The 16,365-nt window shown below is 43.5% G+C and overlaps 1 protein-coding gene across 4 annotated transcripts in view; it reads right to left on the bottom strand.

Moving 5' to 3' along the window:
• Window positions 1-212: 212 nt before the first annotated feature.
• The window catches only part of PLEKHA2 (pleckstrin homology domain containing A2), a 73,942-nt gene continuing 57,789 nt past the window's right edge, over window positions 213-16,365 (bottom strand). For all 4 annotated transcript variants that reach the window (XM_059685355.1, XM_059685354.1, XM_059685352.1 and 1 more), the window contains 3 exons: window positions 13,939-14,002; window positions 4,508-4,585; window positions 213-4,095 (listed from right to left, as the gene is read on the bottom strand). In XM_059685355.1, coding sequence (XP_059541338.1) covers window positions 3,733-4,095; window positions 4,508-4,585; window positions 13,939-14,002 — 505 coding nt within the window. In that variant the 3' untranslated portion in view covers window positions 213-3,732. The remainder of the gene's footprint in view (window positions 4,096-4,507; window positions 4,586-13,938; window positions 14,003-16,365) is intronic.

Consider the following 16,365-nt stretch of genomic DNA (forward strand, 5'->3'; position numbering starts at 1 on the left):
TGCCAGACTAAGGGGCAGAGCCTGGCAGACCTCTCCACATACACACCCATACAGCTTCCCACCACTCGGCCACATCCACCCCCAGGCAGTGGTGAGAAGCGCTCAGTAGCCGACCCTGAGCAGGGACCTGCATTGTGAAATCCATAAAACCAATAGGGGCAGGATGTCGAGCCAGCACCCACCCACGGTGGGCATTAGGAAAACACACCACATTTCAGTATCCTCATGTTTTTTATTACAAAACAAGCCACAAAACAGTTTTAGAAAATTAACTTTTTGCTACATACCAATTCAGAGAGCACATAACATGAGAAGCACAACCGTTTCCATGCACTCAGCTCAGCAGTTACAGCGAGTGCATTTCACAGCTGAAACATACTGGTTCGAAACACAGAATCATGCCACACTTTCCTAAGCAGTGGGGAAAGGAATCAAACAGTTCAAACTCTACCTAGATGAGTGATGGTAATTGACTGCTGCAGGCAACACGCAGAGAGAAAGGGAATGGGTAGAAATGATTTAATAAACGTAACCATTTCTGACATGTTCAAAGTTTATCAATGAAGCTGATTTGGGAAACTCTATTACCAAAATATTGTTACCTCCATATGCTTGTTTATTTAGTTGTCAGTGCGAATAGACATCAAATCCCACTGCTCCAGTATTGAGCCTGCTATTTATTTACTGGGTCCTTTTAGCCTATGTCAGAGCAGTTATACTCAAAAAAAGTGGGGGGGGGGGGAAGCAACTTGTAAGTAAACTATAAAACTGGACCTTAAATCTACTTTCTCATGGGAATCTTCCAGCATTCTACCCAGAAACAGATGTGTAATTCCAACATTTTGACCGGAGGTCACTCTACTCAATGTATGTTTATGTTGTCTCACAGTATGCAAAAAGCCCAGTTCTGTTTACCATCAACTGACTTAAGAGAGCAAATCCGTAAGCTTTTAAAAGCAGTGGATGGTGACTAGTTCAGCTCCAGGGAAGACCACCTGAAGTACTGTTACATATAGAGTGAGTCAAGACGCCGCCAACTGTCTTATAAAAACAGCACAACTCAGAGAAGGTTTTTATTCCACGAAGAAAATGCAGTGCCTTTTTTAGTTCCTTTTATTTTATTTTTTAAAACTCAGTTTTATTCCAGAGCCTATGCATTTAACTACTAACCTATAGTGCATCCCCACCCTATTTTTTGCTTTGCTTCCATTTTATACATTTAAAACTAAATGCTTTTGTCGTACATATACCACCTTTGGCTCACATGTGTAGTGACATTAAAAGGCTGTGCTGTGAAATTGGCCAGAAGGTAAGAAATATGGACACAAAAGGAATTCTAAAATAAGGTTTGAGAATGAGAATGCTTTCAGGCTTCATTGAAGGTAATTATATTTACCTGGTGTTGGAACCACATTAATATGTTCTAACATGGAATTTCTAAGGAATTGCCAACTAGAGTCCCTGTTTTCCCCCATCATGATAATACAATTTGGATTTATAAGCATGTTCAATTTAACACATTCTCAAAAAAGACTAATGAATAAGAAACATATCATCTTATTATAATGGCCAATTAATGTAGCAGTAGTATTCTAGCAGAGTTTAATCTTAAAGAGAGAGAGAAATGGATAGATTTTTACAATTTACACACCAAAAGGTGGCAACTTTCCATGAGTTAGGGAATGTTTAAAGAGACCTCAAAAGTCTCTAAATTATTTCCATGAATTCAGTATGACTTACTGTGCACTTATTAGCCAAATAATTTTGTTGAGGAAAACTGGAAAATGAAACCAGAGACAAAGAGCTTTAAGAATTTGGAATGACTTTTGGAAGTAGGCTACTTGAAGTATGTTGTAACCTCCACCACTCACAAATAAATAATTCCCAAACCAAGGGTTTCTAAGGACAAAAGTGTGTAAGAGTCTGGAGAGAGAGAGAGAGAGAGAGAGAGAGAGAGAGAGAGAGAGAGAGAGAGAGAGAGAGACCCAGTAGTAGATTTCCTTTTTATACCAGGACCACTATGCCAAGCAATTTAAGTGAAGTATAGCTCCAACACAGTGCAGTCAAGAATAGTTCTCAACATGACATGGACTTCAAGGAAAGAACGGCTCCTGAAAGAAACATAAGATTTCCCTCAAGTCCCTAAGGATTTTCTGATCTCATCTTTTCACCTCTCCATTAGATGTGGACATAAGCAGGGAAAGGGATTTACTTAGGTAAAAATACTTCTCTTAGTCTCTTCCACAAGTCATTAATTTTATAATTTAAAGATATAATTAACTGACCTAGCTGATAAAAGTTACAGACAGAAATGAGTTACCTTGTCTCTGCCTTTAGGGAACCCTGAGCAGTTCACCATGTAAGTTGGATAGACAAATCCTTCCAGGGCCCCAGAAATAGTTTTCTGTTTTCTTTTTTGTCTTTTTGCCAAATGGAAGAAGGTACACCCTGAAATTTGGGCGGGAAATACAATCTACGCTTTTCTACCTGGGACATCTCTAGTCAGCAATGCATAGCCTCTAAATCAGAGTTTCTATTTCATTAAAAATATAAATATCTATCGAGATTACCTTTCTATCTCTCTGCTCTTAAGTACACAGAACACCTCATCAGATTACAAGGTCGGGTCATGCAAGAACCTAAGGCTTCTTTCAAAGGACAACACAAACAAGAAAAAGAAAGCAAATACGCCAGGGCACACAGCATTACAGCACCGACACTTAGACTACTGTTGGACCATGAAAAACGAGCTGTGAGGCAGGATTCAAGGTAATGTCTATGCTAAAGCAGGCCTTTCCTTCTGTTTGGAAAACATGGGCCAAGAAAACTTAGCTGGATGAACTCTAACCCATCTCTTCCCAGCATCTGCTTCACAGCAAATCTAAGACTCTAAAATAGAGATCTGATCTATCACACAGTGAATTATCATACAAGTGTCAACTCTCCACACATTCCAACTAACACCGTATCAAGGGAAATGTCTGTTCTGTTCTCAACAGTCGTAACATTTAACACTGATAAACTCATCCTTGGGGCTGACCCGGAAACCAAGTGGGCAGGTCTGTCACTCACACTGACAGTATTTGGGGCCAAAGAACATCTACATGAGAACAGAGTCGTTCCCAAAATTGACTGATGTATTGAATCATTCCCCATTCCTTACAAGAGGTCCCTATTTCGTTCTCTACGGGGATCTTCCCTGATGGATTAGCCCCCAGATTTTAACACCTCCCCTTAGAATGGATCCCAGTGCAGCGGAGCCTGGGTCTCCACCTCTCCTCTCTCTGTTTAGGTGGGTTAGTTTCCACCCTTCTACTTCACAGTCAAACTTCAGCCAATACAGAGGAATAGGATAAAGCCAGATGACTGGCCTAAGATTCCGTGTCTGTCCTGAAAACAAAGGGAAGGAACTAAAACCAGGACAAGGAAATAAAACTTGGTTAGGGGCGAAATTAGACTTCCAACCTTCTCTCATCAGGACGACCTTTCAATAGTCGAACAAGAGGCAACCTGATCTCCATTGAGCATAACCTAGTGATTTTCCCAAATTAAACACACCACATGGATATTTCCTTTTAAAAAGCCAGCTGGATGGGCCCCTCCCATAGAGCATCCAAAGGAATGTGAGCGGCATAAAGGCCTCTGACTATCCTCCAACAGATAGGAAAACAGAGAGATGGCTTCCTTTGCTTGAGTCCTCCCTGTCCCTCCCTCCCTGGGCGCTATGCCTCATCACACATCAGAAGTCCGTATGTTCTCATCATCAAGGTTGAACATAAATGGCTTCTCCTTGGGGTGCTGGGGCTCCGATCGGTGCCTTATCCGGGAGCTGGGCAATGCCCCGGAAGTATTGCTCTCCCCAAGTCGAGACGTGAACAAAGCGTCCTCAAGAGTCTCTTCAGGTGGATGTAGCTTTTCCCCGGCCTGGGGGACAGGTGTCCAGGGTTGCCAGGAGGAGGCCACCGAGGGGGCTTTGCAGAGGGCTTTCTTCTCTTCCACAGGTGGCCGTCCTCTGCAGAAGACAGAGTTGGGCCCACCCGACAGGCTGGAGCTTCCAGAGCGAGTCAAAGAGATGGATCGAGAAAAGGACATTTCCTACAAAAATAAAAGGGAAGAAAAAAAAAAAAAGGAAAGTGAGGGCTTTCCTGACAATGTTTATCCCAAAGCCCCACACTGAGTACCCACCCACAATCACCGTCTCGTCGTCCAGAGACATGTGTCTACAGAAACCAAGTAAGTCCACAGGGACTCACTCCAGACTTGTCAGTCTGCCTGACAGGGAGCTGTGTAGGGCACACCTACCCGACCCTACCTCACCTCCTCCGAGAACCAAAACTAAAACACAAATATGTGTACCCAAGTCAATCGACAGAGAAACACAAACAAGAGAGCCCGGGGCTTCGCTGGGTCCAGGCTGCCTGCCTTCAGCCCCAAATAAAACCTGCCCACTCAAGGACACGCATCTCCCACTTGACAGTGACTATGCGACAGAAAGGAAGTGACTTACTCTGGGGTGGCACTTGAGGGCCTGGACAGCTGCCCTGATCTCTTTAATCCAGCTGTGCATGTCTTCTGGGCTGTCCGCCTGCAAAACACCCACAGCATTTACACAGGCATCCTGGGCACCATGATTTCAGCGCTCAAGGCTCTGACTCAGTGCTAAGTTCATAAAAATCACACCATTAGAGCCGGAAGAATCTCAGAGATCATCTCGTCCAGTGGCTTCAGACTTTTGAGGACATTTTTTTCGGATTTGACACTTCATAAATAAACCAGCTCCAAGTGGAGCAGCTCAGCAGTGGGGCAGAGGTCACAAGGGCGGGGAGAGCTTAGAGGCCCCTCTCCTGTTGAAGTCCTGGACCCCCTTCTGGAACACAGTCGGCCTGGTCCAGCATTATAGAAAATGAACACGAGGCCCAGGAAGTCAGAGCTCGAGGTCTATGGACCCTGGTCTACATTCCAGTTCTCCTGCCTCTCCGTGCAGTCATCTCTCCATTACAGGTATCTGAACAGAATATGCGTATTTTCAACTCCGGTCCCAGTCACGCCAAATCCTCTGCAACGCCTCCCAGATGTGTATCATCGCCAAGCAGGGCTTCTCTCAAAACACAAACTACCTGAGTCTGCTCTCAATCCCCATCCAGGCCTCAGAGTTGCTAGACTTGGAGTGCTAAGCTTAAAAACATGCAGGAAACAGTAAAAAAAAAAAAAAGTATTTTCCCCAGAGATACCTACTAAGCCCAGAAGGGGGCAGCAGCGACTCTGTGAAGAAAGGAAGAAAATCTAGAGGCAAAGCCACTGCAAGTGAAGTTCTGTTTTCCAGCTTTATAGAGGCTGAATTCTAGCGAACCCAGCAAAAGTTTACTGAGGCCTTCTTCAGTATTACACATGGCATCAGGTGCTGGCACAAGATGGGACCGAGACTGAAGCCCTGACCTCCAGAAATTTATATTTGTTAACCTCTCTCTGTCCCCCTGTGCCTTCCCCAAATGGTTCCATCCCAAATCACAAGTGGGGGGGAAAAACCCCACAAGTGTGCATCTGTAAATGCAAACACCACACCCCAGACTGCAAAACTGTCCACATGCCACCCTCACTTTCCCCATCCCCACAATGATTCTTTCTCTTTGCATTATATCAAAATAATACATAATGAGTTTTTTTAAAAACCCTCAAACTTCATCCCTACCCCTTTCTGTCATCCCAAGCCAAGCTTCCTTGGTTAGACGTGTACAGGAGCAACTTGCGAGGGAAATGGTGTCACACCCTGGACACCGGGTCAAAAGTGTGTAGCAACAAGGGCCCAAGGGGAAGATCTCTCCCGTGCTAGAGCTGCAGCTTTACCTGCACCCTCTCTCTCCGGACTTTTCCCAGTTATTTGACAAGCTGGTGGTTCCCCAAGAAACAGACAAATCCATCCCTAGTCCAAAAAAATAGGGCAAAATCTTCAAGATTCTTCTGGAAGGTGTTTTACTAATATCAGAGCTAGCCTGTCAACAAGTAGAACTATTGGGAGACTTAAATAAGCTCTTGCAGGTAAAGCAGTTTGAACAGTGTCTAATGCACAGAAAGGGCATTATAAGCATCCGTTTATTTTATTATTACTATTACACATGAATCCTTAAATTCCAATATTATAAATATGTTCACCACCGTCTCCGAGACTCCCCCCACCCCTCATTCTGCAGACAATTCCTACCTAAAGGATCAAATTATCAGGATCACATCAGGTACCATATTTGGGAGGGAAGAAGGGTTATTTCGCATTGGAATGAGATGGAGGTAAATTGTCCAATAGGAGAAAGGCATTTCTTAGAGATTTTCCTTTGAGGGAAGCAGAGGTGATTTGATGGGGGAGTGGGGTGTTAGAAGACAGAGGGGAAGACAGAGATGGGAGCTGAGGGAGAGACAAAGGCCTCTGACATCACATAGGGATCTGGGAATCTCATTAAGCAAATTGCAAGAGCCCCATGCTGACACTCCGATAATCCGTGTCCAGGACTGTTAAGTTCCTTCTACTCCTTCCATCATCCTAGCAAATTCCCCCACTGTCAACTGTTACCCCACACGCCCAGGCCACCGATTTGATTGCCTTTTGAGACCTCACCAACAAACTCTCATACAACTAGCCTAGGCCTCTTCACACCAGCCTCCACTTAGCCAGGAGTCACTGAATCACAGACCTAGGAATCCCCTGACTTAACATCTGGGGATTCAAGACCAAGAATCAAAATCCTCTAAAATGCCTTCAGATCATTTCCAACTCTCCTCTAAGATAAATCATGCTGTTAGTCACACCTTTATGCATAAAGCTTTTTCATATTTAAGATTCTTCCACTCCCAGAGAAATCACTAGATAAACAGTATGCATTCCTATCAGGCTCTTACATTTGGCCAGAAATGTTTCTGGTCAACTACAAGAAAATTTCATTTGCCAACAATATATTATTTTTCTACATGTACCCTTGCAAGAACTACATATTATAAGTTTTAAAAATCTTTTCTAATATGATAGGCAAAATAATTCAATTTCTTTTTAAAAACATTTAATAATTAATAGAGATGGAAATTGTTTGCTACTTATATGTTTCTCTAATTCTCTAGTTCTGTTTAAGGACATTTTTTTTCCTGTCAGATAATCCAGCTAGTTAACCCAGCCATGTTAATGTTAATAATAACAAACATCAGGAAGCATTACTTTAATGTTTAACTAATAAACTGTTATTTTAAAATATTATTCAAATAGAAAAGCAGACACTGTAACTGATCCCACATGAGAGGAAATAGAATATTACTTTATTGACATCACAATTATAGTCTCTATTAATCATTTTATGAATGGGATTCACTGACAACAAACATTCACTGACACCTCAAAGGTTGTATGCAAAAATGATGGTGTATGTGTATATCTATCTTTTATGAAAAGCCTGTGCTTAGCATTAATCAAGAATTTAATATACCTTAAAACCGTATCACATAGGTAGCTTTATGAACTAGAGGTAAAAACCAGCTCTGAAGTCCACCCACACCATGTGAGTCACCAAGACTAAAAAGTGTTTAAAATGGAGAACATGAGGAGACATGCCAAACTCATGCCCGCATCCTCTCCTGGTGTGCTTAAACATGTGCATTTGTTTCTGGTGCTTGGTTCCAAAAAAAAGTAGGGTTTCTGTTCTTGAGGGCAGTTTCTGAAGTGGGGGGAAGAAAGGGCATTAAAATGGACCACTGCAGTCTTCGATTTATTGCAGCCCAGTGAGCTTTCCATGAATACCTACTATGAGCCCAGCAATATAACAGATGCAATGGTTTGAAGCATGTGATTTTAGAGGTCATCAATAAAAGGCCTCCAATATGAACTTCTGGCACTTCCACTACAGCTGTCTAAAATTTTTAGGCAACTCCTTCTTCATTCTATTCCCAATCTCTGCCCTCTCTTCCCAACAGCTAATCACACCTGCCCTGTGCCCAAGAGCCAGCCCATCTTTAGACAGCCTTGCCACATGACAACCCAGGTCATATACACTATGTAGTTCTGAGTGATGTCATGTACCTTGTAGTTTACATTAAAACTGTAAGTATCCAAAGAGTTCCAGCCCAACACTCTGCAATCCACGTGTGAGCCCTCTCAGTACAACTTCTGTCCTGACACAGTCCTCTAGTGCTGACAACTGGGCTTATGCCAAGTCATCAAAGCCAGTCTGCATGCACTACATTAGTCATTTCAAATAACTAATCCTCTTGGCTACCTTATACCCTTGACTTTCTATGACTGGGAAATGGGAAGCCTCGCTTGACTTGTATTCCAAAGACTAAAACCTCATTTTGAGCCTTTGTTCAAAAGTGAGAACCATCTACCTACAGATTAGCTTGCTAGCATCACAAGCTTAGATACCTGATTACTGCTAGATTCTGGATCTCTGTCACCACGATCCATCTGCCAAGACACCCAGTTCCCCCAAGCTGGTCCTCCCCAATCCAGAGCCAGACGACCCTCTGCATCTTGGGTTCTGCACCAGGCTGTTTGTCAACACAAATGAGTAGGTCTCATCCTAGCCTCCGAATCAGTCCCGTAACTCACCAGGTTTATGATCTCAAAGTGAAGATGACCTCAGACACTGTGGAGAATTAAGTAATATGCTGCCTGTAAATTGCTTAGCACTGTGCCCAGGAGAGCGAAGTGGCCAATAAACAGTCTAGCTTTTTATTAACACAAAAGAAATACTACAGTGTGAGAGATCACACATGTGACATAGAAGGTAAACCTGACATAGAAGGTAAATGACCAACATCTAAGTAGTTGGAATCCAGCCCCATTCTGTTGCCCAAGTCTCTCTCTTCTGTCCAAGAGATTTATTTCCTCTGCATAGGTCTCCCTTGCTCTATGGCCTAGCTCAGGGGTGGGCAAACTTTTTGACTCGAGGGCCACAGTGGGTTCTTAAACTGGACTGGAGGGCCGGAACAAAAGCATGGATGGAGTGTTTGTGTGAACTAATATAAATTCAAAGTAAACATCATTACATAAAAGGGTACGGTCTTTTTTTTTTTTTTAGTTTTATTCATTTCAAATGGGCCAGATCCCGCGGGCCGTAGTTTGCCCACGGCTGGAGCTACTTAGATACCGGGACACACGGTTCTTCGAAGCAGATTTACTGAGCATAACACCTTAGGAAGCAGATCAGAACCAAACTATACGAGTAGTCACTATATTCTTTCCCTTTCTTCATGAGACATGATTTTTATCTGGAACAAATGACCGAAAGACAAACTGTCAAACTTATTCAGATTTAGGTATATACGAACTTTCTCAAAACTGAAAGAAATGAGCCTGTGATGTCAGGAAGTTCATGAAAGTATTTTCTTGCAAATGATGAATTCTGAGCTTTCAAAGCAAAAACTAGAATTTTAGAAGACTTATATCTACCTCCATGAGTTCGAAGGCTTTCCATATTTAAAGACTTGTTGATGATGCTGATGCTGATATTAACAAATGTGATTTTAAAAAAATATATATATATATAAAAGGCTAAGTGTCCATCTGTCTGGCTGGTAGCTATGACGCACACTGACCGCCAGGGGGGAGACGCTGAACGCAGGAGCGCACTGGCCATTTAAAAATAAACGGCACCAGGGCACCGCGGACCTGGCACCAACAAACCAATACTCGGCTTCCCCCAAGTGGGACACAGGCCCCACCACCACCCTGAAGCGATACCCCACCTAATTGTAGCCAATGCTGCCAAGACCCCATGGCGCAAAATGGGGCCCACAGCCCAGCCCAACCCAGAAACAGTCACTGTGGGCGCCAGGTAATGATGTCACGTAGTAACACCCGGATTCCTCTCCTTAGCAACTAGCCTCCTTGGAGTTTCTTCAGCCTAGGAACCTGACTTGCTTTATAGCCAGGTGCAAACATTTTACAGTTTAACCAAATGTCTGTGAAGCGTTTTCCCGTGCCTCACCTCATTTGATCCTCACAGAAGTCCTGGAGTAGACAGATAGGAGACTAGGTTGAATCCTATTTTCATTAGCAAGCTGTGAACAGTGTTATTAAAATATTTCTTCTAATTAATTTCCTTTCATTGTGCATGAATCCATGCACTGGGAGACTAGTTATATAATAAAATGTGTCCACATTTGGAAGATCTGCATAGCTCAGCAAGACCATGATTTTCCAAATGTCCTATGCACACATTTGCAAAATCATGCATTGGTAAAAAGGATTCATTCAAATGGAAAAACTAACCAAAGGATTTTAATGTAAGAGTATGAACGTTTATTATTATTGGCTTCTGATTCCACATTGCATCTAAACATGAAGAAACTACCATTTGCCAAGTTTTGGTATAGAATCAAAGAAGAATATCTACAATCACCTGAAAAAGCTATTAAAATATTGCCTTCTTTCCAAATACATATCTGTGCAGGGCCAGATTTTCTTCATATTCTTCCATCAAAACAACATATGGCCCCAGATAGAATGCAGAGGCAGATATGAGAATCCTGCTGTCTTCTATTAAGCCAGCCATTAATGAGATTTGCAAAAACAAAAAACAATGCTACTCTTGTTGCCTTTTTTGTTTCAGAAATATAGTTCCTTTTCATAAAATGTTACTTGTCTTAACACAAATCAGTTTAATAGTTGCTATTTTACAATAAAATAATGCATATCTTTAGTGATTTTTAATCTCTACTCTTCTCTAACTTCAGATTCCTCTTTGAGTTAGTTGTGATAAACAGATGTGTCCATTCGCGCATTTATTTAGTCAGGGTGATGTTAGCGTTCTTTTGCCCCAGAAACGTGGGAGCAGACGGCAAAGGGGGACGGAAGGGATGAGAAGCCACTGGTAAACATGCACACACTCATGCAGATGATGGAAAACCATCTGAACGTTTTTTGTTGTTGGTGGTGGTGGTGTGGGGGGTGGGGGTGTTCATGTTTCCCAAAGCTCTGTCCTAACTCTTACCCGGCATAATGATTCACTTGACAAATACTAATTGAGTAGCACCAATGTGTCCGGCATTGTCTGCCTCAGGGCCTTCACAGCATGTCGCCTTGGATGTCCCAGAGACAAGGTAAACCACCTGTGCCAGGCTTGCCCGTTTCACAGTGATTGCTGCCACCAGCTGCCCTTGCTGCTCCTTTCTCCCTCCACCCCCCACCCAACCAACAGGCAAGTCCTAGAAAAGACCCTTCACAGCTTTTACATGTCCCACACTTGTCCATCCACCCTAAGTTCGGGCTTCCCTTTGTCCCGCGCCTACATTACAACAGCCTTCAAGCTGGCCTGCCTCCTATCTTCCCCCTTTCCTCGTCAGTCCTCTACACTGTTCTACACAGCCAGCCTGCTGTTCTAGGGGCGAGGGTGGAGGGCTATCAGCTCTACGTTACAGATGAGAAAACAAGGCTCTGAAAGTGAGAGCACCTGCCCAAGTAATATTTTTAGAAGGCAGATCTGACTGGGTCACTCCCCTAGTTCAACCTCGAGGGGCCTCACCCTTAGCATAAAAGAGAAATTCTTTAACAGATTGCAAGGTCAGGGGCCTGTGCGTCTGCCTTCCAGCCTCCTGTATGCTCTGTGCTCCTTTTATCTCCAGGTGTGTTTTTTGTTGTTGTTGGTTTTTTTAAAATATATTTTATTGATTTTTTATAGAGAGGAAGGGAGAGAGATAGAGAGTTAGAAACATCGATGAGAGAGAAACATCGATCAGCTGCCTCCTGCACATCTCCTACTGGGTATGTGCCCGCAACCCAGGTACATGCCCTTGACCGGAATCGAACCTGGGACCCTTGAGTCCGCAGGCCTATGCTCTATCCACTGAGCCAAACCGGTTTCGGCTGTTGTTGTTTTTTACACACATTGTTCCCTCTGCCTGGGCCTTTCTTTCCTCAGCAGACTCAGATTTAGATGTCTTCCCTCAGGAAACCTCCCCTGACTCCCTGAAGCTGGGGGAGATGCCCTTTTTGTGAGTTCCCATGGCAACCACTACTCAGTCTAATGGTAGCACTCAGCACACTTTTGTTTTGTTTATATTCTCCTATCCCCACCAGTGAGCGAGGTTCACACTAGTGATACATTTAGCTTCTTCTGGCATATTCTGCATTCCATGCTGGGATCACCTGACCTCCTAAATGCTTTTTTAAATTGTGCTGTAAAGTTCTATTTCATGCATCTATAGCAGTATCATACAGAATAGTTTCGCTGCCCTAAAAACTCCCTTGTGTTCATCCATCGAACACCCTCCCCAACCCCATCACACTGTGTTAATTGCTTGTGTACTTGACTCTCTCTCTCACTCTCTCTCTCTCTTTTTCTCTCTCTCTCTCTCTCTCTCTCTCTGGTTCAGAATCTGGTCTATGCAAAACAGTATCCTCAGCATGAGGCAAAATGGCTGGCATTCTGAAGACTATTCTACAAATATCTCTTAAAAGCCAGACATGGAAATGCCTTTGTTGCATCTACAGTTTAAAACTTTGTCCCTGAACAGCAATGGAACCAGCTCTAATACCCCCGGCACCACTTTCCATAGCTTCCCTGTGTCGTCTCTCCAGGGATGACAAGTGCTTGTCTGAATGAATGGCCCTAACCGGTTTGGCTCAGTGGATAGAGCGTCGGACTGTGGACTCAAGGGTCCCAGGTTTGATTCTGGTCAAGGGCACATGCCCAGGTTGTGGCTCGATCCCCAGTGAGGGGTGTGCTGGAGGCAGCCGATCAATGATTCTCTCATCATTGATGTTTCTATCTCTCTCTCCCTCTCGCTTCTTCTCTAAAATCAAATATATGTATATACTAGAGGCCCGGTGCACAAAATTCATACACTCGGTGGAGGGGGTCCCTCAGCCTGGCCTGCACCCTCTCGCAGTCCGGGAGCCCTTGGGGGATGTCCAACTGACAGCTTAGGCCCACTCCCCGGCAGTCAGACACTGCTGTGGAGGCGGGAGAGGCTCCTGCCACCACCCCTGCACTCGCCAGCCATGAGCCCAGCTTCTGGCTGAGCGGCGCTACTCCTGTGGGAGTGCACTGAACACCAGGGGGCAGCTCCTGCGTTGAGTGTTTGCCCCCTGGTGGTCAGTGCACGTCATAGTGTCCGGTCATTCTGCTGTTCAGTCAACTTGTATGTTACCCTTTTATCATATAGGATGGAATCCACAGACAGCTAAGGCTGCCAGCTCAGAGAGGGGACGACTGGAGCTGCTACCTAACACATGGGGGAGGGGTGACCCCTGTGGAAGGGAGTGACACTTGAAACATAGAGGAAAGGGCAGGGGAAGCCTTGAAAGCATTGGCTGAGCCCCCCAAAACCCCTCCCCCATTTAAACTGACATGTGACATGGCAGTCTTAGCACTAGAAATGTATTATCACGATGCTGTATGAGTCACAGCACAGGCTGGGCTAAGGGCTTGTTTGGAAATCTGCCTTCCCAGCGCCTACAATTTTAGGAGTTGGGAGAACTCCAGCTGTGGGTGAAGGGGAGAAGCTCTGATAGCTTGAACGGCCAGAGCCCAAACAATGGCTTTCTCTGTGCAGCTGGGCTGTGCACCTGGCGCCTGCACAGGGGCCTCTGAGCTGTTGTCCTTCCGCACACAGGGATGACCACACGGGCGGAGCTTATAAATACCCTCCAAAGGAGAAGTGAAACCACTGACCGGTTCTCCTTTTCTCTGCTTAGCTGGCTCCCAGCAGCTGGGAGCAGCTGATCCTCACTCACGTTCCCCAGTGCAGTGGCTCAACCTGCTCTTATATTTCATGGTTGGGAAGCTTTTGGCAAACATCTTGTTTAGAATAAAATGGGACTCACACTGACTTTCAGGGGCTAAATTTACCAACTAGAAACTTCAAGCAAAATAAAAGAGAAAGCACAGGAAACGGTGAGGCGTCTGCGTACACCGTTCCCAGAAATGAAACATAAAAGTCTTCGTGGAGCGGGCTTTTTACCTGTACGTAGAAGGTCCTGGAGCTTGTGATGATTTCAAACAGGTTGTCCCGCATTAAGAGATCCCTGGACAGAGAAAAGGAAAGTTACCAGGCAGGCTGGCACACACATTGAGGACTTGATTTGTCCTAAGTCAAGGCACCAGTACCCTCTACCATAAAAAGGCCATTCCTCCCTCAGCCCCTGCCTCAAAAAACATTACAAGGCTTTCCCCTGGCTTCACTCCTTAGAGCAGGGTGGGGAACATCTGGCCCGTGGGCCCTATAAGACCCATGAAATTATTTGGTCTGACCCTGCCAACGCATTAGGGGTGAATTAATTAAAAGTTTAAACAAATATAGCAAGCTACTTTTTAAGTGGATAATTCTGTATGGTATTCGAATGATGTTACAAATATCCAAATGGCCCCTGGCAGAAAAAAAGGTTCCCCACCCCTGCCTTAGGGGGGTCTCAGGAGGTTTCAACATCCCCATGGGACCTCCCCACCACACACATGCACATCACCACTACCACCAGGTCTAACCAGATAAACCGACTGCTGAAATCTACCACACCCTACACCACCTACAGTTGTGGGTTGGTTGATTTGCTTTAGTGGCTAAGATGTACAATGTGCTCTGTGCGAAGCACTATTTAGAGTGCTTTTTTTTTTTAGAGTCAAGTAGATAAAAATTTTATTTTATATAGATACATAAATAGATCTATCTACTAGTATATAGATAGATATAGATATAGATATAGATATAGATATAGATATAGATAATTTAGATAGATATATACAGGATCTCTCCCAAATATGTATACACACTTTGAATGATTATAAAGTTAGTGTTTATTAACAGACATTTCACTTTCAAAAGTAAGTGAATTATCAGTTGGTAGTGTATATAGTGAAACTTTATATCTCGAACTTAATTTGTTCCGGAAGGCTGTTTGAGAAACGATTTGTTTGAAAACCAAATTATTTTTTCTCCATTAGAAATAATGCAAATTGAATTAATCCGTTCCAGACCTCAGACAATTCCATTTTAATCTTTCTTATATACAATACAAGTCTAATATACCGTTTAATTTATAAACACTTCTTTTCTTAAATTTACCACACCCCCACTAGCCTGAAACGAATTTTTCATACATCACAGCCTCAGAATTGCTATCACTGGTTAACTCCTTTTCATTTATCTAATCAACAACAGTTTTTCTACCTATTCAATCGCTCCTTTTCATTTATCTAATCAACAACAGTTTTTCTACCTATTCAATCGCCTGTGATTGTTGGTTTGTGAGCACTTTCACACCCTTAGCAACATTAGCACTCTTGATGGCCTCTTTATGTTTTAAAATTGTGCTAATTGTGGATTTCCCCAGCAACAAAACCATTCTCTCCTTTGTTTGCTGCCTGAGAGACCTTTTTATCATGCTGAGGTGTCAGCATGAAAGGGTTGTCAGGTTGAACACTGAAGTTTTGGTCAACAACCGAGTCATTTTTTCTGTGAACAACTTGATGAAGAACCGAATGTTTAAGATGGGAGATGTCTGAGAACCGAGGTTTGACTGTATGCATTTGGGGGGGACACCCTATATACTAGTATAGAGAATAGACATACAACATTACATTAGTTTCAGGTGTACAACATAATGATTCGATATTTTTACATATTGTAAAATGATCACAGTTGGTCTTGTTAACATCCATCACTACACAGTTACAAATTATTTTTCATGTGATGAGAACTTTTAAGATCTACTTTCTTAGTAGCTTTCAAATATACAATACTGTATTGTTAACTATAGTCTCTACACTGTCCATTACATCCCCAGGATTTGTTTTATAACTGGATGTTTGTACCTTTGGACCCTCTTCACCCATTTCACCCACCCGACTCCCCACCCCCACTTCTGGCAACCACCAATCTGTTCTTCGAGGAAACCCAGGCTCAGAGAGGTCACATGACTTGCCCATGGTACCAGAGTTAGTAAATGGCAGAGTCAGGATTTGAACACAGGTCTGACTCCAGAGTCTCTGCTTTAATTACTCCATTGTTTGCCTCTCCTAAGGGTACCAAATCTCTCATTTCCAAACCCCTCTTCCACCAGCTTCATTAAATTCCTGCTCTGTGCCTCATTCCACTGGGCTGAGTGGACTGGACACTAAAGAGGAGAAAAGGAAGGAGAGAGTAGACGACTTTAAGATGCTTCAAACTGGGTGCCAGTTTGGGACGAGGGATCCCAACTTCTACAAAGAAGGCAAGAAGTAGCTGATACGCACTCGGTGACAAACCTCAAACCAGGTGAAACGATTTACAATGTTAAATATGTGTGTATCCAGTCACAGTGGGGGATATATAAGGAGTGAAAGGCCTAATTCCCTCTCAATAAAAAAAAAAATACATAAAAAAGCAAAACTACATAATCTGGTGCCAGACTGT

The sequence above is a fragment of the Myotis daubentonii genome, chromosome 2 (assembly GCF_963259705.1).
Source record: "Myotis daubentonii chromosome 2, mMyoDau2.1, whole genome shotgun sequence".
NCBI classification, from domain to species: Eukaryota; Metazoa; Chordata; class Mammalia; order Chiroptera; family Vespertilionidae; genus Myotis; species Myotis daubentonii.